This window comes from Camelina sativa, chromosome 20, assembly GCF_030686135.1.
Source record: "Camelina sativa cultivar CO46 ecotype springtype chromosome 20, ASM3068613v1".
In the NCBI taxonomy this organism is placed as follows: Eukaryota; Viridiplantae; Streptophyta; class Magnoliopsida; order Brassicales; family Brassicaceae; genus Camelina; species Camelina sativa.
The window spans coordinates 25997747-26023935 of NC_141899.1; the positions used below are offsets into that span (position 1 = coordinate 25997747).

Genomic DNA, 26189 nt, shown 5'->3' on the forward strand with positions numbered 1-26189 from the left:
CGTCCCAGGGCAGTTCGTGGTTTATCCGGCCATAGGACGGTTTGGGGGTGTTACAGACATGGTACCAGTGGAACGGTCTTGAGATAGGTTGAAGATGGCTGTCCTACACTTCTTAGCACAATTGTTAGAGCACTGAATAAGACAAGAGAAAAAGCTACCGGTTAATGATCTTAATTTTTGTAAGACATTTCTATTGGGGAGATATTTATTCGATTATGCTCGGATCGATTGCGCACACAATGGATAATTTTGACGGGATCGTCACAGAGGCTGTATTATGGACGGTTGTAGGGTTATGTATTCCTTTGGAGGTAAATGAGATATTGGATGTTGTTACTTGATCTTATGATTGAAGTTAAGTCTACCAATATGTTTGTTGTTTAGCTTTTACCATTTGAGGCAATTTCATAATTGAGGAATCAATTCATAGAAGATAATCCAGGCGAAGACGTTAATTGTCCTAGGATGTGCAAGAAAAAGTTCAAGAAAAGCAAAATGAGAGGGTTTCCTCTTCCAACAATAAATGATGAACTTGGTACAACAGAGATTAGTTTTTTCTAATTATCCTTTACATACGAGTGAGTTTCGACTATTAGGTTTTAATCTTTCTATGTTCAGAGGAAATTGATTGTATCCTAGAACCTGTAGATGATAAAGAAAAGTCTCTTATGGCTGGAATCACTGAACAAGTTGATGTGGATGATGCAAATCATATTCGCCAATAATATACTGTTAGGTTTGATCACATGTTCAATGAAGATGTTTAGTCCCGAGGAGTAGGAGGATTAGGAGGAGAACTTGAGAATGTGTTAACGAGAAAGTAGATTCCACTTAAGTACTGGGAAACCCTAGTATAGCTGATTTGGTGGATCTCGTAAACACCTTTAAAAATGAGATGTGGGAGAATATGAATGAAATTGTGGGTAGGCTTGATGGTTCAGAAGAAAGAGTCGCACCATTGGAAGCTTTTACGAAGGAACAGTTACAGGAGAAGTCAAAGGTAAGATTTTCTTTTACTTGATAATAGTAGAGTATAACAGTTAGTTGGTAATATTTGTTAAAACTAGAGTATAATTGTATTTGATTGCAGACACATGTTGACCCATCAGAGAAGGATATTGCTGGTTCCACAAACCCACCAAAAGATAAGGTTGGTCATTCAGTCCCTTCAGACCAACCACCAAAGCGAGTGACAAAGTCAACGAATGTAAACCCATCAGAGAAGTATTTATGGTGACTAAACTGACGATTATGTATTTGAAATCGTAGTAGTAGTATTATTAGTTAACTATGTTGTGTGGTTTTTGTATTTGAATTCGTAAAACTATGTTTCTGTTTTGAATTTGGAAAACTTGGTAAAACTTGGTAATACTAAATTTTGTTTTGAATTTGGATAACTTGGTACCCATTTAATTGGTCCAGACCATAAATCGTGCAAGTAGTTCTCCATTAAAGGCACTAATTTATTTGCAACTGATTCAGACACAGTCTCTTTCTAATATTCATTAAACCATTCAGAGATTTTTTAAAGGATAGAATCAAGCATAGAGGTATCAAGGAGTACCTTCTTGCATCTTTAAATACAATGTTCAATAATTCCACACAGTTGCTTGTGTGTAAGATGCATCTTTTTCCTGGAAAAGTAAATACCCATTTTTTTTAGCTTGGTATATTCTTCAAGATACTGGGCAGCAGAAGGATATCTTCTCTTAAAAGAAGCATATGCAACGTTGAACTAAGCCACTAGGTAAAACCTACTACACTCCATGAATCTCCATGCAAAAACGTCTTTGTTGACACTAGAAGTATGACCTTTCACATTTTGGGACAAATGCCATACTCATTACCATGATGGGCCTAGGGATACACATTAGCTATAGCTTTGATGAGATTTGAATTTTTGTCAGTCATAAATACCTATTTCAGAAGAGTCTCCAACAACGGTTTTCAACATCTTCAAAAACCAATTCTAACTTGCATCATTCTCACCATCAAGTACACCAAATGCTGATGGATAATCGTGACGATTAGGATCTTGAGCCGAGGCAAAAACAAGTACACCACCATATCCGTTCTTTAGAAAAGTTGTGTCTATAGTTATAACTTTGCTCAAGAAACAACCCGACCCATTTTTTTTTAACATAACATTTAACTAGTGATCCCATACTCACTAACAACCTAATAACATTCAATACAAATAGTAGAAATAACAACAACAATGAATAACTCCAATAATGAATAACCAATCAACCAATTATCATTCCAACATAAACCAATAATAAATCAACCAAAAAAGTCATAAAGCATTAAACCAGCAACCTAGAAACATTCTAATGACCCAACTCTAGAAACTTAATAAAAGCCAGAAATGAATCAAAAGAGCCACTAGAATATCCTCCTCTTCATCGTCTTGATTTCACGATCACACTTTGCCTTTACCTGCACCACAAACAACAGTTGAGATGCGTGAGTATTATCACAAATATTCAGTGAGGCGATATTCCCATATACTTGGCTATACACACAAGAGAAAAGACAAACACAATAAATGCACAAACACAAGCAAACCAGGGAACTTTGATTAGATGCATCGACATTGCGCCCTTGCGTCGACTGACGCACTCGTTGCATCGACTGATGCAACGCCTTTGCGTTGACAATCAATGCAATGTCTCTTGCGTCGACCAATGCAATCCTTGTATCGACCGATGCAATCCTTGCTCGACCGGTACAATCCTTGCTCGATCGGTACAATCCTAACGTCGACCCATGTAATCCTTGCATCAAGCGATGCAACCTCGCGTCTCCATCAATCCCTAGATGCATCGACCGATGCACTCCTTGCATCGACCGATACAACCTCGCGTCTCCATCAAATCCCTAGCTGCGTGGACCGATTCACTCCTTTCATCAATCGATGCACGCATCAATCGATGTAGTTGCATGGATTATTGTCGAACAGAATCTCTCACGACTTTTCTCGGGTCCATCCGTCGCCACGACGTCAGTGGTGCCAAAACCGCCCTCCACAAGCCATGAACACCACGACAAATACTCACAATAAGCACACAAGTAATCCAACACCCAAAATCACACAAAACACACATATAATCGCTTAGATAAGCCATGGTCACACACTCACCTTTGAAACAAGAAGATTTGACACAAACACAATGAAGCAAGGCACCACCGCAAGCTTCACAACCAATCACCACTCTAAGGCTAGAACTCTCTAGAAATGACATAGAAAGCTCCAAAAACCACCAGGAACTCATAGAACTCTCTCTGAACTTTCTCTCTTCTTTCTAACTCTTTAGGAAATGGCAAAAAGTAGCTAACCTCTTTATGGCGTCGAGTTTTTGGCCTTAAAACGAAGCTGTAGGTTTTCCATCAACCAAACCGAAACAAACCAGCAAAAATAGAAATAACTCAAGCACAAACCGCACGGTTGCATCAATCGATGCCCATCCTTGGCGTTGATCGTTGCTCAAAGTGGAAATCCAGTTCACGGGAGTTACACCTCATGACTTGAAAATCTTCAACTCTAGCTCCCAAAGCTATGAACAAGTACGGCAGAAAATACTACACCCTCCGTTCTAATTTAGTTGTCGTTCTAGGATTTAATTTTTGTTTCATATTAGTTGTCGTTTTAGATTTTCAATGCAGATGTGTGATGAATATTCCAATCTTATCCCTGCTGTTTTAAAGTTTCACCCAATGAAAAAATTATAAAATATATTAATGAAGGGCAAAACATAAAATTTAATAGTTTCCTTAATTTGTGTGCAAAAACCTTAAACAACAGTTAAACTAGAACGGAGGGAGTACAAACTATTATCCAAGAATGGCCTCAAGAGTTGCTAACGAGACTCGTGACTTCTTTTCTCCTAGACATAATATTCGAGATGACTAAAAGAAGAAAAACTTTCAAATTGGGATTAATCTTACCAACCAAAACATCCCTAAAACAGAAAATTCCTTTGCTCCCGATGGATAAAGAGATGTTGTTCCTTATCTTCCAACATATCTGTTGTGTTTTTATGTTCCCCCTTTCATTAAAACCCATCTTTACTCACTATTAGTACCTTACAAGATAATCCTCTACTGGCAAGCTTTTCATTTTCAGATCCCTCTATACCTACACACAACAATTCTAGCACAAGTCAACTCTTCCTCTGCAACTCTCACCTCGCTCAAGATGAAGCAGATTACCTCTAATGGAGCTGGATCTGAGTCCAGGAACCGTCCCTCTTCTGAGGAGGATGAACCAGTCCGTTTACTAGCTCTGGAAAATGCTGCTCTGGCCAGAAGGTTAGACTCACGCTGATTGGGCGCGTTTTCCACATCGGAGGTAGAAGTATAGATGCTTTTCTGGCGTTTATGCCAAGCTCAGGAATTTGGGATGTGGATGGCTGAGTTTGTGGCTTCGACCTAGGCAATGGTTGATTCCAATTTAATTTCGAATCTGAAGAAGACCTCCAAAAAGTCCTAAAGAAAAGGCCTTGTCACTTCAACAAGTGGACTTTCTCGCTGGAACGATGGGAGCTCAATTTCCAGGAAAACCTCCTATTCTTTGTTAACTTTTGGGTTAAGATACGAGATCTCCCCCTTCGATGTTGGGTGGATGAAGCTTTCAGTGGTATAGGGGCTGCCCTTGGCCATGTCTATGAGGTTGATGCCACGGAAGCTAGAGTTTTGGTGGCTGTAAACGTCACTAAACCCTTAAAGTTTACCAAACGAGTGGTGACGGACGATGGAGAAGAAGTAGTGGTTTCCTTTGTTTATGAGAAACTGTTTTGGTATTGTTTCACTTGCCACTTGATCTTGCATGAAGAAAGAGACTGTCCCCAACTGTCAGACAACCAAAGACAAATCAACAAGGAGCGGAGAGCAGCTGAGTTACCCGGCAATAACACTAGAATGGAAAATCGAAGGGCTCCAGCTGACAGGAATGAAAGGATTTACCGAGAGGACACTACAACAAATTTGCTCATTGATAGCACCATTTGATAGCACTAATTCTGTAACTGCTATTAAAGAATAGTTTCGGATTTTAGCAATTATATTACAGCACTTCATTAGTGCTAAGCCCATTTATAGCATAAGCGGGAAGCGAAAATCACTTTGGCGGCCCAGAATTTTATTCTATCGCAAAACACTTGGCCAAAAATTTCATTCTGTAACTGCTATTAAAAAGTCTAAGTCTCAAACGAATCTACCACCGTTGCCGTCGCGGACCAAATTTCCGACTCCGACCGCTTCAATTTCCTTCTATCTCTGTATCTTCTTCTTTGATTTCCTTCTGTCTCTGTGTCGCGCTATATCTTCTTCTTCGATTTCTTCGTCGAGGTATATCTTCTCCTCTTTGATTTCTCAGACGAACTATATCTTCTCCTCTTCGATTTCTCAGACGAAGAACAACGAAGGTAACCTAAATTAGACAGCTAATTGTTTTTTTTTCAATTTCATTCTAATCTTCAATCAGTAATCTAAATTTCAATTTTAATCTCGTTTTGTGAGGTGTCAAGCTCGTCCGACAACAAAGACAAACTTGAAAGAAGAGAAATCTAAAACCTAAACAACAAATCTGTAAGTTTGTTCACATTTTAGTTAAAATTTTTGTTCAGAATCGAAAATTACATGTGCGAACTGATTGTTGCTTGATTCTGTTCAAATCTGAAAATTGCATGTTTGTGTCCTCTTCATGTGCTTGAACTGATTGTTGCTTGATTTTGGTCGAATCTGAAAATTGCATGTTTGCTTGATTTCTCAAATCTGTCGAAACTAAATTTCACTTTTAATCTTGTTTTGGTCGAATCTTTATTTAGATTTCTGTATTGATTTTTGTTAACTGTTTAAAAACTTATGCTTAGTTTTAGATTCAACTGTTTAAAAACTAAAATGATGGACAAGGAATGGGTTCATCTTAGTAGGTATGTAATTTATTACACACTGTTAGGATTTCAATAAAGGAATATAGACATTAAGGTATCTTCATTTGTGTCGTTCTTCCTTCCAAATACAATGAAGACTTGATCCAGCATACGAAATAGGTGCCTGGAAATTTGTCCGGACGGTGGCTGCTGAGTTAGGAGACAGTGGCATGGTAATATGCCCATGTGTTGACTGTAGAAATGTAGATCGTCATTCGTGTAGTGTTGTGGTTGATCATCTTGTAACTAGAGGCATGGATGAGACTTACAAGTTGGGGAAAGATTGGTATCATTACGGTGAAGTGGACTCAGGGGGTGAATTCGTTGAGAAATTAAATCGGTGGAATGAAGAGATTTGTGGTTTATATCAAGCTGCTGAGTTTATGGATGAAGAGCCGTTAAGAAATTGTGAGAATGCTGAGGGGGAAGAGAAGATAGATGATGAGTTCTACGCAAAGCTAGCTAATGCAGAAACCCCTTTATATCCAAGCTGTTCTTCCCATAGCAAGCTATTAGCCATTGTGAGATTGTTTAGAATGAAGACACATAATGGCTGGTCCGACAAAAGCTTCAATGATCTCCTTGAGACATTGTCAGAAATGTTACCGGATGGTAATGTACTTCACACATCACTAAATGATGTGAAGAAATTTCTGAAGTCTTTTGATATGGGTTATCAAAAGATTCATGCCTGCATAAATGATTGTTGCTTATTCAGAAAGAAGTACAAGAAGCTGGACAACTGTCCCAAATGTAAGGCTTCAAGATGGAAGAGCAATATGCACACTGGTGAAGTCAAGAAGGGTGTCCCACAAAAAGAATTACGGTACTTTCCAATAATTCCTCATCTGAAGAGGATGCTTAGGTCTGAAGAAATGGCTAAGGACTTAAGGTTGCATTTCAGTAACAAGAGCAACGATGGGAAGATACGTCATCCAGTAGATTCTGTGACGTGGGATCAAATGAATGATAAATACTCATCGTTTGCTGCTGCACCAAGGAACATCCATCTTGGACTGTCCATGGATGGATTTAATCCGTTTATCATGAAGAATACAAGGTATAGTTCTTGGCCGTCTTGCTGGTGAACTATAATTTGCCTCCTCACCTATGTATGACGAAGGAGAAAATCATGCTTACCTTGTTGATTCCAGGTCCACATCAACCGGGAAATAGCATTGATGTCTACTTAGAACCTCTTATTGAGGATCTAATGCATTTGTGGAGCTATGGAGAATTGACATATGATGTTTTTAGTAAAACGACGTTTACACTTAAGGCAATGCTTCTTTGGACTATAAGTGATTTTCCAGCTTACGGGAATCTGGCTGGCTGCAAAGTAAAGGGAAAAATGGGCTGTCCTATATGTGGGAAGAACACATATAGTTTGTGGTTGAGTCACAGCAGAAAACATGTCTTTATGTGCCATAGAAAGTCTCTACCTCCAAAACTTATGTATCGAGTTAAAAAAACATGGTTTGATGGACATGCTGAACATGGGAGAAAGGACATAATATTAAGTGGCCGTAATATTGCTCAACTCTTGAAAAATTACAGAAATAATTTTGGAAATGGTAGAGAACCTGGAAAGAAAAGAAAAAGGACTGAATGTGTTGGTTCAGTAGCTGACAGTGAGGATGAAGATTTAGAATCCGAGGAAGAGGAGGAAGAAGAAGAAGAAGAAGTTGAATTGGATGAGTTTATTAATTTCCTTAACTGTGTATTTGTATTTGGTTAGGAGCTGCCAGTAAGACACAATTTAGACGTAATGCATGTGGAGAGAAACGTGGCTGCAAGTATTGTCTCGACACTGTTACATTGTGGAAAATCAAAAGATGGTATTAATTGTCGGAAAGATCTTCATGTTCTAGGCATTAGAAAGGATTTACACCCTAAATCCCAAGGTAAAAGAACGTACCTTCCCCCAGCACCTTGGTCTTTGTCAAAGGCAGAGAAGAAAATATTTTCTCAACGACTATTTGGCTTCAAAGGACCAGATGGATATTGTTCTAATATATCGAGAGGTGCAACATTAGATGATTGCAAGATCACAGGACTCAAATCTCACGGTTATCACGTTTTAATGCAACAACTTCTTCCAGTTGCAATTAGAGGTTATTACCTAAAGGTCCTAGGTTGGCTATCACACGATTGACTACCACAATTTGTGTCAGCGTGTGATTGATAGAGAGGAAATTTCAGTAGTGGAAGCTGAAGTTGTCGAAACATTCTGCATGTTTGAACGATTTTTCCCTCCAAGTTTCTTTGATATTATGGTGCACTTGACAGTACACCTATGAAGAGAAGCAAGACTAGGAGGGCCAGTACATTTTCGTTGGATGTACCCTTTTGAAAGGTATTGATTTCAGATTTATACTTAAGTTTCAGAAAATTGGATGATTATGTGTAGATTTCATAGTTTTCGTTCTGACTAGGTACATGAAAATTTTGAAACACTATGTAAGAAATTGAGCAAGACCAGAAGGTTGTATAGCTGAGTCATACCTTGCAGATGAAAGCATGAGGTTTTGCAGTGAATTTCTGAAGAAGACAACAAAAGTAGATGAGAAGCTTGATAGAAATACAGAATATGGAAGCAAGTCCATATTAGAGGGTCGTCCAATATCAGCAGAAACGTCTATAGAGCTTACTGAATCAGAGAGACAGATTATCCATCTTGCAGTGATACAAAACACGGCTGTGGTGGAGCCATATGTGGAGTAAGTTGTTGTGTCCCGATTAATCTCACTTGTCAGTTGTCACTTATGAACAACAGTCTAATATTTCATGTATTTTCTTTCTACAAGCATGCACCTGGACTATTTACAAAACACTAATGCAAGAGCTAGACATGATGCAACATTGTTGTGGAAGTTGCATACAAAGAATTTTGCATCATGGTTAAAGGAACAGGCAAGTGTCTTTTATTAGTGAAATTTATATACATTTGACGGCCCAAAAATTTAAGCTGACTTCTGTCAACTGTAGGTGCATATTGATTCAGAAACACATGGAGAAACTCTTAAATGGTTGGTATATGGTCCGCGTAGGTCAACCAGGTCATACACGGGTTATATAGTAAATGGGCAGAGGTTTCATACTGTCTCAGTGCAAAGGCAAAGTCAGAATAGTGGGGTCGTTTATGAGGCAACAACAATGTGTAGATCCAGTGCAAGAGACACTTCTCAAGTAGTTGATTTAGTGTCATACTATGGTAGAGTTCTTGACATAATATTGGTGGATTATAATGTCTTTTATGTCCCTCTGTTTCGGTGTCAATGGGCAGTTAGAGGTAATGGTGTCAAAGTGGAAGATAAATTCACACTTGTTAACCTCAACCACAGCCAAGTTACATTCTCAAAGGATCCGTATATATTAGCCTCTCAAGCAAAGCAAATATTTTACTCAAGGGAAGATGATATGTCTAATTGGTATGTTGCTTTGAAATGTCCTCTTAGGAGATATAGTGAGGAGGATTCAGCAGATGCAAATCTAGATTGTGGGCCATTGCCATCAGTTGTGTCCATGACCGATGATGACTTAGATGATGAAGCACAAAATGCCAGAGCTGACTCTGAAGGCATTTATGTTTGAAAGCAATGTCTTAGTTAAAAAAATTGGTTTTACAAACTTTAATGTATCTTTGAATCTTCTCGTTCAGCAATGGAAGCTTCATTTAGTTATGTTATATTGATTGATCACTAGTTGTTAATAATGTTGTGATTTGTGTTTGACTATTGTCTACCATTTTTATTAACTGTTGTGTTTACCAGTTTATCTTATGTTTTCAGGTGAACTAAAATGGGTCAGACTAAGAAAGCAACTAAAAGGAAGAAGAATGTGGAAGATAGTGCGGCAGAGTTTGTGTGTACAATAGAACCTGAGCTGCAATCTCAACAACAGCATTTAGAGGATACTAAGCATCAATCTGAACAGCTTCAGAATCATGAGGAATCTGAACTGCATGCGACTCAGAATGATGGAGACAACAAAAAGTCTGCTGCTGAAAATGCTGACGAAGGTATAAATGATAATCCAGTGGATGACACTGAGTCTGAATTGCCTGCTGCTGATAATGAGCAGGAAACACATCAGCCTAATCGTAAGAATAAACACATCAGCCTACCAAAATGAAATACATTGCAAAGGATCCAAATACACGGGAGAAAGTTGAGTACAATGAGATAGGAGAATCTTATGGTCCTAGTTCAGTGAAGCTGGCATCCTATGTAGGATGTTTGGTCCGGGAGCATGTTCCAGTATTAGTTGATGATTGGAGGATGGTTAGTGCAGACCTATAGACAGTTCTCTGGAAATCCATTCAGGTTGCATTTTTTCCATTATAAATATGTTAAATATAGCTTATTCTAATTACCACTCATTTTTCACAATGTTTTTATCAATGTAAATGCAGGCTAGATTTGAACTTGATGAAGAGTATCAAAAGACTTCTGTCATGAGCCAGATGGGATGTTTGTGGAGGTGCTTTATATCACGTCTTGTAACTAAGATCTGAAAAGCTCCTAATAACCAAGCCAGGATGAATATGCGACCGAAGAATATCCCGATTAATGATTGGTGCAAATTTATCAGATTGAAGACTAGCAACAGCTTTAAGGTACTTGCTTGTTATAAGTTTGGTGATTGTATTATAACATTTCTTGCTTGCTATATTTTAACAACATTTCTACGTAGGTTGTTAGTGACAAATTCAAGGAACGAAGGCGTAAACAGATTCCTCACACTTGCAGCCGTAAAGGAATGGTTAGACTAGCAGAAGAGATGGTGAGTTTTTAACTGTATGATCTTAGCTATAAGGTAAAATCATTACTTGTAATGTCATTTCTTATTTTAATTTCAGAAAAAGGAATGCCCTCAACCATCTAAGGTCAGAAGGCTGAAAGTTTGGGTAAAGTCAAGAAACAAAAAAGATGGAACGCCGGTTAATACTATCGCCGCTGAAAAGATTGTCAGTCTAAACTATACTCTATATTTTCTGTTTGCATGTTTATGAATTAGTAGTCAAATAATGTAACTTGTTTATGCATTTGTTTATTTGTTATTCAGAGAAAGGCAGCTGAGTTGGAGAGTGTTCCTCATTCAACAACAACAAATCCAAAGTCAGATGGTCTTTCACAATTGTTAGGAGCTGATAATCCTGGTCGGTTAAGGGCTATGGGCACAAGGATGAGTATGACAAAATTGTCTTTTTTCCAAGTCAACAGTAAGTGTATGGCTGAAATGAAAGAAAAGCAAGTTAGTTTACAAAGAAAAGTAGATGACTTACAAGCTGTCATTGAACATTTGAAGGTTAGTAGTCTTTTAACATTAAAGCATTATTAGAGTGAAATGGTATTGATTCATTCATTAGTTCTAAGATACCTTTTGTTTTTATGTAACAGAGAGGAGAACCTGAGGTCGGGGAAAATTCAGCTGCAAGGGTACGTAATCATGTTATTTTTTTTTGGCAGTAGATCATATATCATTGATTTTAACTTACATTTAACTTTTAGCGATGAAAATATTTGTAGAGTGTCACTAATAGAGCACATCCTAAGTGTTTGCTTCTGGATTATAATGGTACTGGTGAGATTGTTGCTGAAGCTCCTGTGATGTCTTCTGATCCTCAAGACTTTGTGAATGGGATTTCATTAGGGCCTAACTCCTATAAAGTATTGGTCGAAACTGCAATCAAACCAGATGCATTCCTATGGAGACCTACAACTAACATCCTGAATATGGAACAAGCTGTTGGAGAAATGCTTGCCTGGCCAGATGACAATTGTATTCTCCAAAAAGACAATGCGCCAAAGGTAAAAATAACATATATGTATATAACTGGGTATTTTGATAATCAATAACATATATTTCACATGTTTCAGAGTCCAAATACAGCTTTTGCAAACAAGTGTACACTACTAAATTGGAGGGGAAATGAAGAAGTGGCTGTTGCTGAAGGGCGTTGGCAGTCAAAAGAACCAGATGCGTTGGTTAATGGACTTCCAATCGGATCTAATGCAGTAGAGGTATTTGTGGATGTGGTCTTGAAACTTGAGACATTTCTATGGAGACCTACAATAGAAATTAGTATCATTGAGGAATGTTTGAAGACTTTCGTAGCATGCCCTGCAAGTAGAGTTTTGTTTGAAACAACCACAGATGAATCTCCACTGTCTCAGTCTCAGTTTCCAACTCCTAATATGCAAACAGTCTCATCTCATAATCAGATATCTGAAGCAACTCCTTCAGCCCCTATCAAGAAAGCTAAAAATGTTATAGACTCACCTGTTCGGAGATCGCCGGTAATGTACTTCACTCCTTTAAGTGTTATTTATGTTATCGTTAATAGTATGGCCTGCCAATATATAAATTGTTGATGTTTGGTATTGTTATCGTTGCTTATAATATGTTGTTATATTGTCAGCGTAAAAAGAAAGAGTCAGTTAGCAAGGAAAATCAGAAGTGCAAATTGTTGGATATTACCGGGAAGAAGCGGGTCGTTGCTGAAGGACGTTGGTCTTCAAACAATCCAGACCAAGTTGTCCATTGTGCTCCATTGGGACCTAATGCAATACGCGTTTGGGTAGATGTGGTGAAGGTTAATGATGCCGCTGTTTGGAGGCCTACTTCTGCGATCGAGTGTATGGACGATGCTATTGGTACAACAATCGCATGGCCAGAGGACAAAGTGGTAATGGTTTGAACTGCAGTACCTTTGTCTAGATTATGGGAACTTATGCTATTTAGACTTGTGTTGTTTAGCTTATCGGAACTTATGGTGTTGAGACTTGTGAAGTTTATTTAGCTTATGGGAACTTATGATATTGAAACTTATGGATGTTGAGACTTATGTAATTTTTGGATTGAAGTGTATCTGTTGGATGTTTTATATTATATATATTTTCATATAAAACATGTTCCACTTTTAAAATGTAACCATATAATAGGTCTAATATAAATAGGTAATATAGCACAATGGATTTGAATATTATCAAAAAAAAACTAAATATAAATTATAGGAACGAAGACATTATAGGAAATATAACATCAATAAATATTGCAACAATATAAATTATAACAGCAGTGCAATAATGTTATTGAATAATTTTAAGAGCATTTACAGACGCTATATTTAAAATATTTATAACGCTGACATTACGCTATTATATATAAAGATATAATAGCATGAGTAAAAAACGCTACTGTATGGGGGGGGGGGGTCTACTATAGCTTGGGCAGAGACAGCGTTTACAAAATTGTTGTGTATCACATATAAAAGCATTTATCATACGCTAAGAATGGACAAATTTGTTGTAGTGGGAGGAGAGAAACAGAGATTTTGGCCGTCGGAACCATCATGCCTCAGAGATATCTGCAGGTCCCGCCAACGCTTACCGCACAAGATCTCAACCGGATACACGAGACTCTCCATTTGACTCCCATCAGGTGAGAAGGAACTTGTACCTGTCCAATGAAATCCCTCGGTCGGAGGTGCACCGGAATACGGTTTGGCAACGTATCGGGGAGACTAAGTCGAAAAACCATCCCAGAAGCAGGGAGACCTCTTTGTTGTCATCGTCAGGCTCACGCAAAAGAAAATACGAGGCGGCAGGTGAACGACTCCAGCCAACTCCGGCCCTGGATGATCCTCCCTTGAGTAAGCGTCCAGAAAAACAAAGCCTCAAGCCATCCACACGAAGGAGAGAATCCCCACTCCGGATAAGATTGGCACCCAGAGATGAGCCAAACTCGGATCAATGGTGGACATCTCGTAGGCCCCCTGCCACCATTTAAACCGTAGACAATCGGCTGCTGTAAAACAGCCTTGGACAAAGGAAAAGGCAAAGCTCAGGAATCAGGAGATGATCTCATGGAGGAAGAGGAGGACGACGAGGATGATGCAGTTTTGAACACCATACCAGCGAACTTCGAGTATGGATCGGAATCAAGAACAATTAACGCTAGCATGATCAGATTTGAGTTCCTCCAGCATCACCAATCCGAGAACCCATTGAGCTCCAATGTGACAATTTATCAGCAATTGGCGCAGAGAAAGAGAACCCAGTAGACCCAATGGTGGAGACCGAGGACGGCGACGACGCTGGATTATCGGATTGGGTGGTGGAAGAGACCCAGCCAAGAGAGGAGATTATTCCCTGTAGCTACGAACATATTGATTCTATCCCCTCAGTTTGGGAGAATTTGGCAGAAGATCATGAACATGACCCTTCTGAACGGAAGATAACCGAGGAAGATGTTAGATTGATGAAGGAGATTGAAAATGAGATGATTCTCGATGGGCTGCTCGACGTCGACAATAGTGATCTCCTTGGGGAGGATTTGTTGGGAGATAATGAGATGGTGGAGGACTCGGGGTGTCTGAAAGGAGGAGGAAAAAGCAAGAAGCATATGGTGACGGAGCAGCTGAAGCCAAAATCTTTCCCATCATCGTATCCGGCAACGTTGCAGTCTCATACGAGTAAGCGAGTGTTGTCCCCAAATGCATTGGGTGGAGGGAGAAAGGCCAGAAAATTTGATGGGCCTGATACAAATCATGGAGGCCCAACTGATGGATTAAAGGCCAAAAAAGATGATGCAGTCAAGGCCTTTCCTCCTAGCCCAAAAGTGAACAAGGCAGCTTCTAGAAAACTTAAAATGTTTTCTAGAAAGTGTTCACCAAAGAAAAGGACTACTCCAGCTACTAACGGTACAAGGGGTGACTCGGAGACTCCAACAAACACTGAGATCCCTCGAGGCAAGGTGGGAACAACTAAGAAAAAAACTAAAAGAGACAAGACAGAGCTGACAAAAGAAGGTGAGGTGGAGCCCCAGATCTCCCCAAAACCTTCAACATGAGGACTAATGCATGGAATTGTCAAGGGGCGGGAGCCAAGTTGACTCGTCGCCGACTGCATGAGATGTGTCGGATGTACTCACCAGGTTTTCTATTTATATCTGGAACTAAGAATGACAATGTCTATCTGCAAGATGTGCAAGTGGATTTAGGATTTGATAATTTTCGAAGTATCAAGCCCGAGGGTACTAGTGGCGGTTTAGCTTTATTTTATTCAAATAATTTTTCGGTTAAGTTTTTGTTGTTAAATGGCCGGTTAATCGATATCGAAACTATTATTAATGGAAATCGGGTCTTTCTGACATTTATTTATGGTGAACCTGTCCCCGCAAATAGAGTCTATGTGTGGGAAAGACTAATCTGAATTGGCATAAATTGATTTGAGCCCTGGTTTCTTGTTGGTGATTTCAACGAAATAACAAGGAATCATGAAAAACGAGGAAGAAAAAAAAGATCTGAATCCTCTTTTCTACCTTTCCGTGCTGTGATCGATTCATGTGGTTTGATAGATTTCCCTTATCAAGGAAATCAATTTTTATGGATTGGCCAACGGTCAAATGGTAAGAATCTATGTCCCTTGGATAGGGCCATGGGAAATGAGGAATGGCACAATATTTTTTCCCACACTAATGTGGAGTATTTGAAGATGTGGGGTTCAGATCATCATCCCCTCCTCGCATCAATTCAATCACGTCCAAAAAAGTTTGTGAAAAAATTCATGTGCAACAAGAGATGGCTCAATAAGCATGGCTTTAGAGAGGCGGTGCTAGATGGGTGGCGAGGTGATGATGCCTCCATGGAGCAAACCATCAGAAAAACAAATTCAAAATTGCAAACGAGCTATCTTTATGTGAAAGAAAAATAACCAAACTAATTCAGAAAAGCTGATTAAATACCTCCAAGACAAGATTGATGAGACCTTCGAAGATGATCAAGCGTCATCGGAAACACTCATGAACCTTAAATGGCAACTCTGTGAGGCTTATAGGGAGGAGGAAGTATATTGGCATAAAAAAACAGAGAACTTTGGCTTGCCGAAGGATATAGAAATAAAAAAAAGTTCCATGCATCCACAAAACAAAGAAGAGCAAGGAACAAGATCACAAGCATCCTTAATCAACTGGGAGTTTGGATTGATACAGAAGAAGGAATAGAAAAAGTAGCGATGGATTATTTCAGCAATCTCTTCTCTTCCTCGAATGCGAGTGACCCTACCTTTTCCATCAAGGACGTACCAACACTGGTCACACCCGAAATGAATGAGCATTTGACAAGAGAGGTTTCTGAAGAGGAAGTCAAAAGAGCCTTGTTCTCCCTAAACCCAGAAAAAGCTCCAGGCCTGGATGGGATGACAACTCTTTTCTTTCAAAAATTCTGGAAAACTATAAAGTGTGATCTCACTAAAATGGTGAACAATTTCTTTAGCTTTGGTTAGTTTGATGGCAAGTTAAATGAAACAAATATATGTTTGATCCCGAAAGGGGAACGACCTCGCGAAATGTCAAAATTTCTTTAGCTTTGGTAAGCTATAAGGTGATTTCAAAAATCATGAGCTTACGTCTAAAGAGGTTTTTACCGGATCTTATATCTGAGACTCAATCTGCCTTTGCGGCAGGATGATTAATCACAGATAATATTCTCATCGCTCAAGAAAACTTTCTGGCAATTAAGACGGACATGAGCAAAGCTTATGATAGAGTGGAATGGAATTTTCTGAGAGCCTTGATGGAAAAAATGGGATTTGATCAAAAGTGGGTGGGTTGGATAATGCAATGAATTACCGCCATCTCCTATAGATTTTTGATCAATGGGGACCCAAAGGGATGGATTAGGCCAACTCTTGGGATACGCGAGGGGACCATTCTCTCCGTACCTGTTCATACTCTGCACAGAGGCCTTAATAGCACAAATCAGGAATGCAGAACAAGAGGGAAAGATCCAGGGATTACGTATATACAAACGCAAGTCCTCGGGTTTCCCACCTACTCTTGCGGATGACAATTTATTATTCTGCAAAGCTGAGCCTGAACACTGTAAGGCAATTATTGACATAATCTCCTTTTATGGCGAGACGTCAGGACAGGAAATCAATTTCTCCATATCCTCGATAATGTTTGGCACCGAGGTTCCATCCCTTATACGACACGAGATAAAATCTATTGTAAGGATATCACAAGAAGGAGGCATGGGAACCTATTTGGGTCTCCCGGAGAAGATTAATGAGTCAAAGGCACAAGTCTTTTCATTTGTAAGGGTAGAATCCATAAGAAGGTAAACTTATGGACTTCAAAATCCCTATCCAAGAGAGCAAAGGAGGTACTGATAAAATCAGTGGCACAAGCAATTCCGACATATGTAATGTCGTTTTTTCTCTTACCAAAAGCTATATGCTCAAAATTAAGTAGTGCTATTTCCAATTTTTGGTGGAGCAACAAAGCTGATAGTAAAGGATTACACTGGATTTCATGGGAGCAGATGTGTAATGATCTTTCGGAAGGCGGCCTAGGCGTTCGAACACTAGAAGAGTTCAATCTTGCCCTGTTGGCAAAGCAGTTATGGAGGCTACTGCGATACCCAGATTCCCTACTTAGTCGAGTTATCAAAGGGAGATACTACCGCTATTGCAGCCCATTAGAGATACAAGTATCAAATAGACCATCTTATGGATGGAGGAGTATGTTGGCGGCAAAACAAGTCTTATCGTATGGCATCCGGAAGACCATCAGTTCAGGATTCAACACGTGCATTTGGACTATGTCATGGATACCAAATTCACAGGCTCGACCACCAGAAGGGCTGAAGAATGAGAGAGATCCCTTGATTTGTGTTAAAACCCTGATTAATTTTAATACTAAAAAATGGAAATTGGAGCGTCTTCGGGAACTCTTCCCCCCCCCCCCCCCCCCCGAAAGAAATTACCCTTATCTTGGGGATCAAACGAAGTTTAAAAGCCTCAAGAGACGGGTATTCCTAGACCTTGACAAAGTCAGGAAATTACACCGTTAAGTCTAGATATGAAGCCGCGAGAGCTATCTCTCGCCCTGCTGGCGACCTCCCTGTTCAAGGACCTAGTGTTACAACACTCAAGGCGCAAGCATGAAAGTTAAAAACATCACGAAAGTTGAAGCACTTCGTGTGGCAATGTGTGATTGGATGTGTGGCCGCATGCCAATGCTTACATTATCGCCATATTGGCAGAGACAAGGGTTGCCCTAGATGTGGAGCAGAGGAGGAAACTATCAATTATATGCTATTTGAATGTCATCACGTCAAGTGTGGGCTTTATCGACCATCCCCTCCCATCCTTTGGTGTTCCCATCTACTTCCCTATATAGTAACCTTGACTTTCTATATGGGAGAGACAGAGACATGGGTGATCTCAAAGAACACTTGAGGCCATTTCCTTGGATGATGTGGTACATATGGAAGGCAAGAAAGAAGAAAGTGTTTGAAAATATCTCTGAACCCCCACAAGACACACAGGAAAAAGCTATCAAAGAAGAAGAGGTATGGAGAAGAGCCAACACTAAAGACCTAGCGCCTGGGCTAGATGAGGCAAGGATATCTCTGACTCCACTTCCACAAGATGCCCTTATATGCTTTATTGATGGATCTTGGCACACAAACATGGATAGGAGCAGACATGTCTGGATTGCGTCCATTGGGGATATGATCCTGAATATGGGGTTAAAAGGAACGCGGAGAAGCCTCTCTCCCTTACATGCAGAGTTAGACACCCTCATTTGGGCTATGGAGTGCCTATTAACCTTGGATCTGGATAGAGCACTCTTTGCGACAGATCTGGATAGAGCACTCTCTAACATGTGCAAATAACATGGCAGCATTTTGTAGCTTTCTTCTGAGCTACCTTTCAAATCACTAACAGCTTGGTTTTTCTCTCTCAACGTCGTGGAATATGATATATTCACACCTAATTTTGTCTTCACAAGATCCATGATAGTTTTAGGAGGAGGAGTTTCCATTTTTCCTGGATAATCACCATGCAAAAGAGATACAACTGATCGTGGAGTGCCATGTCTATTGCATGTATGCATCTTGTTGTGCCTTCTAATCAAGAAAATCTCTGTCTCTGGAATCCTAGTAGCTTGTAAACCCCAGTTTCATTCTTCTTTAGAAATTTTTAGAACATAACGCACCTTTTCCGACTTTACTATTGCAAAACTAAAACAGTTAGCAAATGAAGCTCTATCCACCACATCTTGCAATGCCTTCTTGTTTGGAAATTCTTGAAGTTTACTCAGAGCCAAACCGTCTTCCCATGGGTCAATAAACTTACAAGGTTCTGCAATAGGCGTGGCTCGGTATATTTATCACCTTCATCATGTGATACAATTTCACCCTCTTTTGTAGAATCAATCTCTACAGGCTTTCCTTGTTATTTGTCTAAGTACATAACAATGACGTTAGGTGCAATTTCATCATCCTTTGATAGTTACTTTTCAAAGTTCATACCAACATAACTTTGATCCACTTTGGGCACTTGCTCAGGCTGAGACTGTTCCAAGATAGTTAAGACATTCACAAACAACATACATCTTCGCTTCTCATGATCAACGGATGCTAGATAAACATTAACATCTTCATCATCATTAAGTTCACACTGTTCTGATGTTCCTACCAGTAACGGCTTGTAGCTCAACTGCAATTTAACGTGACCTTCAATAAACCCAAGTTTCTTGTATGTCCTTGGAAAGGACAATATTAATTAATTTTTATATTATTTGTATATTTTTTCCAAATTCATGTTCTTAAAGTCAAAGATATTTTTTAAACTTTTTAATACACTTTGTCGTAGAACGTAAAAGGAGTTTTCTATTGTGGTAGAATAGAAAAGTTTTGTATACAATGTGGTAGTTTTGACTAAATTCCCTATAATAAACTTTACATCAAAATTTCAATGCGTAAAAGTAAATGAGACATTAGACCATTTCCAATGGTGATTCTAAAAAGTTCTAAATAACCTTTTTAAAATTCAAAAATATTAAAATTAAATCAAAATGCCCAACAAAGAAAATAGTGTTGATAATGTAGAGGTTTTGGACTCAATTTGGAATCAAAAATTTGATTTTATATTTTTTTCAATTATAAAAATAAATAAAATTTCCAAATTTGGAACCATGCTTGGAGATGGTCCCTGCTTTACTGCTTATATTATATATGAAAACCTCCTCGTAAAAACTAAAAACCATGGGACCGTAGTTCACTCAAAATTTCACTTCACTACCACGAGAGTATTTAAGTATTAAGGTTACAAATCGTAATCTACAACAATTAGAAAGTAATACTGAGAGAGAAAACAAAAATATTCCATGATACCGTAGCCCATTCAAAGTTCCACTACCATCACTGTATTTCAATATTTGGTCCTTTTTTGCTCTTTGCAAGAATACAACAAGAGAGAACACATAACCCTAAAAATTACAGTCCCAAACGATCCTTGATTAACAAAGATTTAGGCCACCAAATCAAATCTCCACCATTCAAATCTTAAATAAACAAGTGAGGAACAATATTACAAAAATTTAGCTCAAATAGAGAAGAAGTCAACGTTTGATCTTCCAAACACCCACGGTAAATACTGTAGAAACATCTGGACATTCTAGACATGATCAGCCATGTTAAAACTCATATTTCTTACAAAAAAACCATTGAAACCGAACCTCCACCTTTAAATCTGAATACAACCAATTCATGAAACTATATTCTAAAAATACGGAGCTGTCAAAACCATTAGACTTGTCAAAATCATATTATATATACAGTGGTCTCAGTTAGTGTTGCAGGGCCAAAGCAACTGTTTCTAAACTGACCAACAATGAGCTAGGAAAAGACATTCCTTTAACAAAACTGGAGTTGTTGCATCTTTGGGTTTCCACAATTAATTTCCAATAAACATCTTTCAGCCAACCTTAAAAGTGTTTTAATCTTCTCTGACCCGTTTCCTTGATGCTGAAGGAGATTCAGCTTGTTCCACTGTTCGTGTGTCAAGACCGAATTCGACTTCTGCAGATGTGTCGTTGCATTGCTTAGGTGATGCTTCTGAGCAAGAGCTCTTGTTCTCTTGTATCTTTTGTTGTTTCTCAAACATCATCTGTAGGTATCGGCCCTGTTTTTCAATCTGTAACTGCAGCGTCCGTTGGATCTGGCATATAAAGTACACAGCATCAGACAATATTCATAATCTCTACGACGACTTCTCTTTCAACGCTAGAAATAAGGCACAGAAGAGTTCTTTTTAGCAGTTACCTCAAGCTGCTCATGAAGACGTTTCTGAACTTCCATTTGTAACCTTAGAGCTTGTGTAATCTCAACGCTCCTGAAAAAGAAATAGTAACAAAGTAAACTAACACGTAATAACTATTTAACCGTATTAGGATTAAAATTCTAAACAGTATGAAGAAAAATTCCTGGTTTGTTCTGCAGTCAGGAAACTGAAATTTCTTACGTTTTCATGTCAAGAGATTTGATATCTTCGATAGATGTCAACTTCTTCTCTTGAGGTTCTCCTGTGGAAGAAAAAGAAAAAAAATTTATACAAAGATATGTGCCCCTCTTTGTAAGGTGTTTGTTTGCCATCGAGACTTTTAGCATTTTCTAGAGAGTGACCAACTTTTTAGAGGCCTATGTGGTTTATAGCTCAGCAAAAGTTCAGAAATACTATGTTAAAGTATATGAAGTCCTTACCTGTAACTTCTGAAGTCTCTGGTTTATACCTTGCCGTTCTGTATTTCTGTAGAACATAGAGATGATACAAAAAATCAGAATGGGCTAAGGTTAGAAGAGAAAACCATGAGATGCATAAACTAAAAAACATATGGGTAAGAACAAACCTGCAAATGGCTTTTTACATGATAAATGGTCAAGCCAGGGTTATTCAAGAGCTTCAAAACAGCCTTAGGGGTGGCTCCTACGGTGAAAATTATAAAAGTCAGGAGAAGAGTAAGTTCCACTGTTTCCAGTTGAACGGCCTTGAGCTAATTATTTTCAGGAACGAGAGAAGAAGAAAGCATACGCACGGTCACTACCACCGAGCTGATTAACAGCTTCAACGAATGCCTCGTGAAGTTCTGGTGTCCAACGCATGCGTTGTTTAGATGTTGCTACGCTAGATGATGCGTTTCTCCCAATAAGCTGCTCCTCAGACAAAACCATCTGATGCTGCTGGTTAGCTTTTATCTCTTGCCTTGGTACATCAGAAAATGGTATCGGTATCTGTTACAAATTATGCAAAACAGTGATTAAATGACATATGGACAAACATAGAGATCATATCTGGCTACAGAATGTGAACCTCTGAATTTTGATTGTGGGAACGTGGATCTCCAAGAAAATCAGACCAATTTGGCTCTGAACCATCATCAACAGAAATCAGCTGATCTGCCCAATCTTGCCATTCGCTTTTCTTGTGGAGTTCCACGGATGAGTCCATCCTTACACCGCTACTTTCCTCTGCTTGTAGATGTTGAACAGGAACATGATCAGAGAAATCAAAGAACTCCTGAAGTGGATCTGTGAACTCTTGAGGCTGATGATGATTGATCAGTGAGGAGGATTGTGCTTCCAAAGTGCAATCCTGCATAGCTAATCTGTCTCTTGGCACGGTGGAAACAGGTGGCTGGGTTTGCGAATTCCTTCCAAGAGGTGACACTGCTGAAACATTGCAGAATCCGGAGGAAGAAGAAAATAAATACCCTCCAGAATTGCCGCCAGACACTGACTGACAGGGTACAGGGTTATTCATCAGTTCCTGCCCTGATACCCAGAAAGAGTTAGGAAACTTGCGGTATCTGTCTTCTACAGTAAGATGAAGAGCTGAAAAAGATGAAGACATAGTGGTTGAATATCCGAAATCATTAGCCAGAGTCATAGTATCCTAACTCAGAAGGCAAATAGCTTTGCAATGAAGGAAACTTTGACGCACGAATAACAACGAGATATGAGACTCACAATAAGCAAGTTTATATACAGAATATAACTTTATACAAGAGGAGATGAACCATTGAATCAATTCCCTTTCCATTAACTCGGATACTATCTTTTTCCCCGGTCAAAAAATACAAAAACAATCTCTCAAGAATATTCCAAACTTTTTTTGTTTTGCTTTAGATCACAAACTCTTAGCTCTCAGCCGCTTCTCTTCCTCATTTTCTCTACCCCTTTTTTCAAATAATTCTCCTTTAATCATCAACAAATACAACAAAAAGAAGAGATAAAAAGAGAAAAGAAAAAGATGTGTTCTTTTTAAACCTGAAACTTAAAACCTGTTTCAGCTATAGAGCAATAACGAATGAACATGGAGAACATCTACATAAGGATAGTGAAAGGACATTACATAAGATATGGAATCAGTACCTAAGGAATGAAATTTACGTCCACTTTGGGAAAGTTAAATATGGCTTTTGATGAAGCCATAGAGACGTGTAAAAGAAGAAGCCACCATGAACATTAATAACTCCCATCAATATTGGAAAAAAAAAAAAATCAAAATAAAAAATTCACACTATGGAGAATCTTTCAATTACTGAAACAACTCAGAATCACATTAGAAAAAAAAAACTAATATCTGGGTTTTAACATGAAAAAATCCACAAACAAAAACAATTGGTAAATTTGAGAACTTTACTCATCACTTCATTTCAAAATCATGGAGAAAGTGAGAGATTGATAAAATAACGATTAGAGAAACTAGTTATTCAGATTGTTTTCAAAGCAGTGAATTTTGTAATCAAATAACACAAAAATCAAACCCAACTAATCAGCTAATCCAGTCCTTAATTCAAAGTTTAGACTAAAACCCAGATTAAGAATGAGAAAACCCAAATTATAGACCAAAACTAAAAAGTAAATCGAATCGCCGAAAAGAATCTTACCTGACTCAGAGAACACAAAGGCCCTGATGATGATGAGTGAATGAATATGATCAAAGATCGCTTTTTAACGTTTTTTAGTATTTGTTTTCTCGATTTCCCCAAAAATGAAAAAATCTCTTCTTTTTTTTGTTTTTCGCCCTAAACCATGAGATTGAAGAAGAGATGTATTTTGTTGGCTTGTCCTTCTTACGTCTCTGTTGTTTCCAGCATTTATTTTTTTGGGTTTATTCTTACCGTTGGATTCCTACTGGTTATATCTATTAACGGTTAGGTTTACGTGGAGTACTGAAATGATTTTCACTATGTTGTAGAAGATCACTGGTGGAGCCATTTTAAAGGCTGTTTTGCTTCCTTGTATTTTCTTGGAATTTCCTGAATTTAATATTGGGAAAACAGACTTTAAATATCTCTATCTATTTTTTTATTTGGATGCTTGATACATCGTCTTTTTAGATTAGAAGAAAAATATTTCATCAAATTTTTATGGGTTTAAAAATACTTAAAGTTTGCTAGATTCAAACCTGTGACTTAACTGTCGTTAATGGACGTTACAGATCATTTAACGGGCGATAAAATCTAACCACGTGTGTATATAGAACTATATATATTTTGATACATACAATTATGAAAATATTGTTATTGTGTGGTAGTATGATGTGTTTTGTTAATCCTTTAGAACACATGTTCGAAGCCACTCTCGTACACCTTTTGATTTTTTTAGAACATTTTTTGATGTATTCACTACAAACAACGGTAAAGATGATAATTGGGGAGAGTTCGTATGACACTTCAGATTCCAGAGAAAAAAAATAAAAATCAATTTGGATTCGTCAGATCTGATTACAAAATCAAAACGGATCAAAGAGTTGTTGTTGACCAGTATTGATAGACAAAGAAGAAGAAAGAGAAAAAAGAAATTAGAAAAAAACCTCAGCGGTTTGGTAGGTCTCGAACTCGAACCTTGGATTCGAGAGGTACCCAAATCACTTGTAACCACTACACTAGGACAATAAATCATCAAATATAATTTACCGTGTTGCATATATCTCTATATACACACGTGGGTAGACTTTAATGCTCATTAAATGATCTGTAACGTCCACTAACAGCAGTTAAGTCACGGGTTCGAATTTTAAACTAATGGAAAATAGATGAAGTATTTTGCTTCCAAAAAAAAAGATGTATTAAACGTCCAAATAAAAAATAGATTATGTATTTTTGGGCTTTTTGATCAAAAGTTGCCTACTGTTGGAACTGAATTTTCAGAAACAAGTTTCAGAAAATTGAAGGTTTTGGGACAATGACTTTCCGGTGACTTTCTGGCCAAATTCCGGCCAAATGGCTGATCGGAATTGTCTGGTCGATAGTGCAATGGAAAGCTGGTAACGAGTACTACAAGATGGTATACTCATACGTCCAAAACGGAATTGATTTGAATGAGAAATAAGAGTGTGAAGTGAGCTACTTGGGATGGTTTGGGAAATATCCCACATCGGAAATATGATTGATTTTTCACTCATATATATATAGTTTTACACTATTCTAGTTTCAAAAGTGTGTAGAAGGAAGAGGGCAGGTTCCCACACGCGAACCGAACCGAACCGGGCCGAGCACGGATGCGGGACGGGCCGGACGCGGGGCGGGCCGGGCCGGGCTGGTCTCGGACGCGGGCTGTGGTCTCTTGGGCTTTTGGGTTTTTGGGCTTTTTGGCTCTTGAGACTGCTGTAGGCCCATTTTTTTTTTTTGGAAAGACTTGGTGTGAACTCCAAGCAAACTTGGACAGCACTCCGAGAATATTCACTGAATATTTTCTTGAGAGCTCCCTCCTTCCACTATATATAGAGGCATAACCTCTCATTATTTTTCACACACAAAAACATAAACACTCCTTCCTCTGAAGATCTCTCTCTCCCTCTCTTGCTTAGTCCAAGTAAGTTCTTAGTTTAGTAGTCTCGAGAGTATAACGTAGATCTGTTCGCTTGAGTTCTATTACTGGTGTGCTACGGTAATAGTTCGTGATCGGTTGTATCCTGGGATTCATAAATTATGATTGTCCGAAAGCACTTACGGCCGATTTATTGAATTAAGGAAAGAGATATCATATCTCGCCTCCGTGATTTATTTACTGCTTTATATTATGCTGTTGTAATTCGTTTCTGATTTCGTTAATTTAAATATAATTCGCATATTTTCTCAGTTCGATTTTTGCGCTCCTAAAGGCTGAAAAGACGAAGCTTACCGACTTGGGTATGGAAAACATGCGCCGAAATCTGTTCGGTAATGGATCAACCCACATGGGGATACCACCTTCGGCTTCCCAAGGGATGATGCCAGATAAGTTCGATGGCAAAGCTGGGTTCAAAACGTGGCAAAACAAGATGCGCTACTACTTGGCCAGCATGAACATGGAAAGGTACCTCACAGAGGATCCACCAACGCTTCCACAAGGTGACACTGACGTGTATGTGGTTGGAAGTATGGATAGTTGGGCTCAAGGAGACTACTGTTGCA

The 26189-nt window shown here is 38.7% G+C and overlaps 3 protein-coding genes and 2 pseudogenes across 7 annotated transcripts; 4 read left to right on the plus strand and 1 right to left on the minus strand.

The window, feature by feature from the left end:
• Positions 1-5901: 5901 nt before the first annotated feature.
• Positions 5902-7021, plus strand: LOC147919374 (uncharacterized). Its single transcript, XM_087503947.1, has 2 exons — positions 5902-5933; positions 6031-7021. Exons 1-2 carry the CDS (start codon positions 5902-5904, stop codon positions 7019-7021), a joined length of 1023 nt encoding a protein of 340 aa, XP_087360073.1.
• A 680-nt stretch (positions 7022-7701) lies between these two features.
• Positions 7702-9527, plus strand: LOC147919375 (uncharacterized; annotated as a pseudogene).
• Positions 9528-9730: 203 nt separating this feature from the next.
• LOC104771315 (uncharacterized) lies at positions 9731-12647 on the plus strand (annotated as a pseudogene). The gene is made up of 9 exons (XR_764789.3): positions 9731-10258; positions 10348-10551; positions 10629-10718; positions 10795-10902; positions 11001-11243; positions 11336-11374; positions 11465-11746; positions 11816-12240; positions 12381-12647. The product of XR_764789.3 is annotated as an uncharacterized LOC104771315 (transcript).
• Positions 12648-18156: 5509 nt separating this feature from the next.
• Positions 18157-18621, plus strand: LOC147919376 (uncharacterized). Its single transcript, XM_087503948.1, has one exon. The coding sequence runs from the start codon at positions 18157-18159 to the stop codon at positions 18619-18621; it is 465 nt and encodes a 154-aa protein (XP_087360074.1).
• A 1906-nt stretch (positions 18622-20527) lies between these two features.
• Positions 20528-23982, minus strand: LOC104771316 (protein PHR1-LIKE 1). 4 transcript variants are annotated; one of them, XM_087505663.1, is made up of 9 exons: positions 23679-23861; positions 23161-23204; positions 22100-22620; positions 21825-22020; positions 21639-21715; positions 21493-21538; positions 21254-21314; positions 21055-21124; positions 20528-20950 (listed from the first exon to the last, which is right to left on the minus strand). In XM_087505663.1, the coding sequence occupies exons 3-9, from the start codon at positions 22547-22549 to the stop codon at positions 20729-20731; spliced, it is 1122 nt and encodes a 373-aa protein (XP_087361789.1). In that variant the 5' UTR covers positions 22550-22620; positions 23161-23204; positions 23679-23861; the 3' UTR covers positions 20528-20728. The 4 variants fall into 4 exon arrangements, with proteins under 4 accessions (XP_087361789.1, XP_087361788.1, XP_087361790.1 ...); XM_087505662.1 differs by lacking the exon at positions 23161-23204 and having other exon boundaries at positions 23679-23982; XM_087505664.1 differs by lacking the exon at positions 23161-23204 and having other exon boundaries at positions 22100-22560; positions 23679-23980.
• Between the last annotated feature and the right edge of the window lie 2207 nt (positions 23983-26189).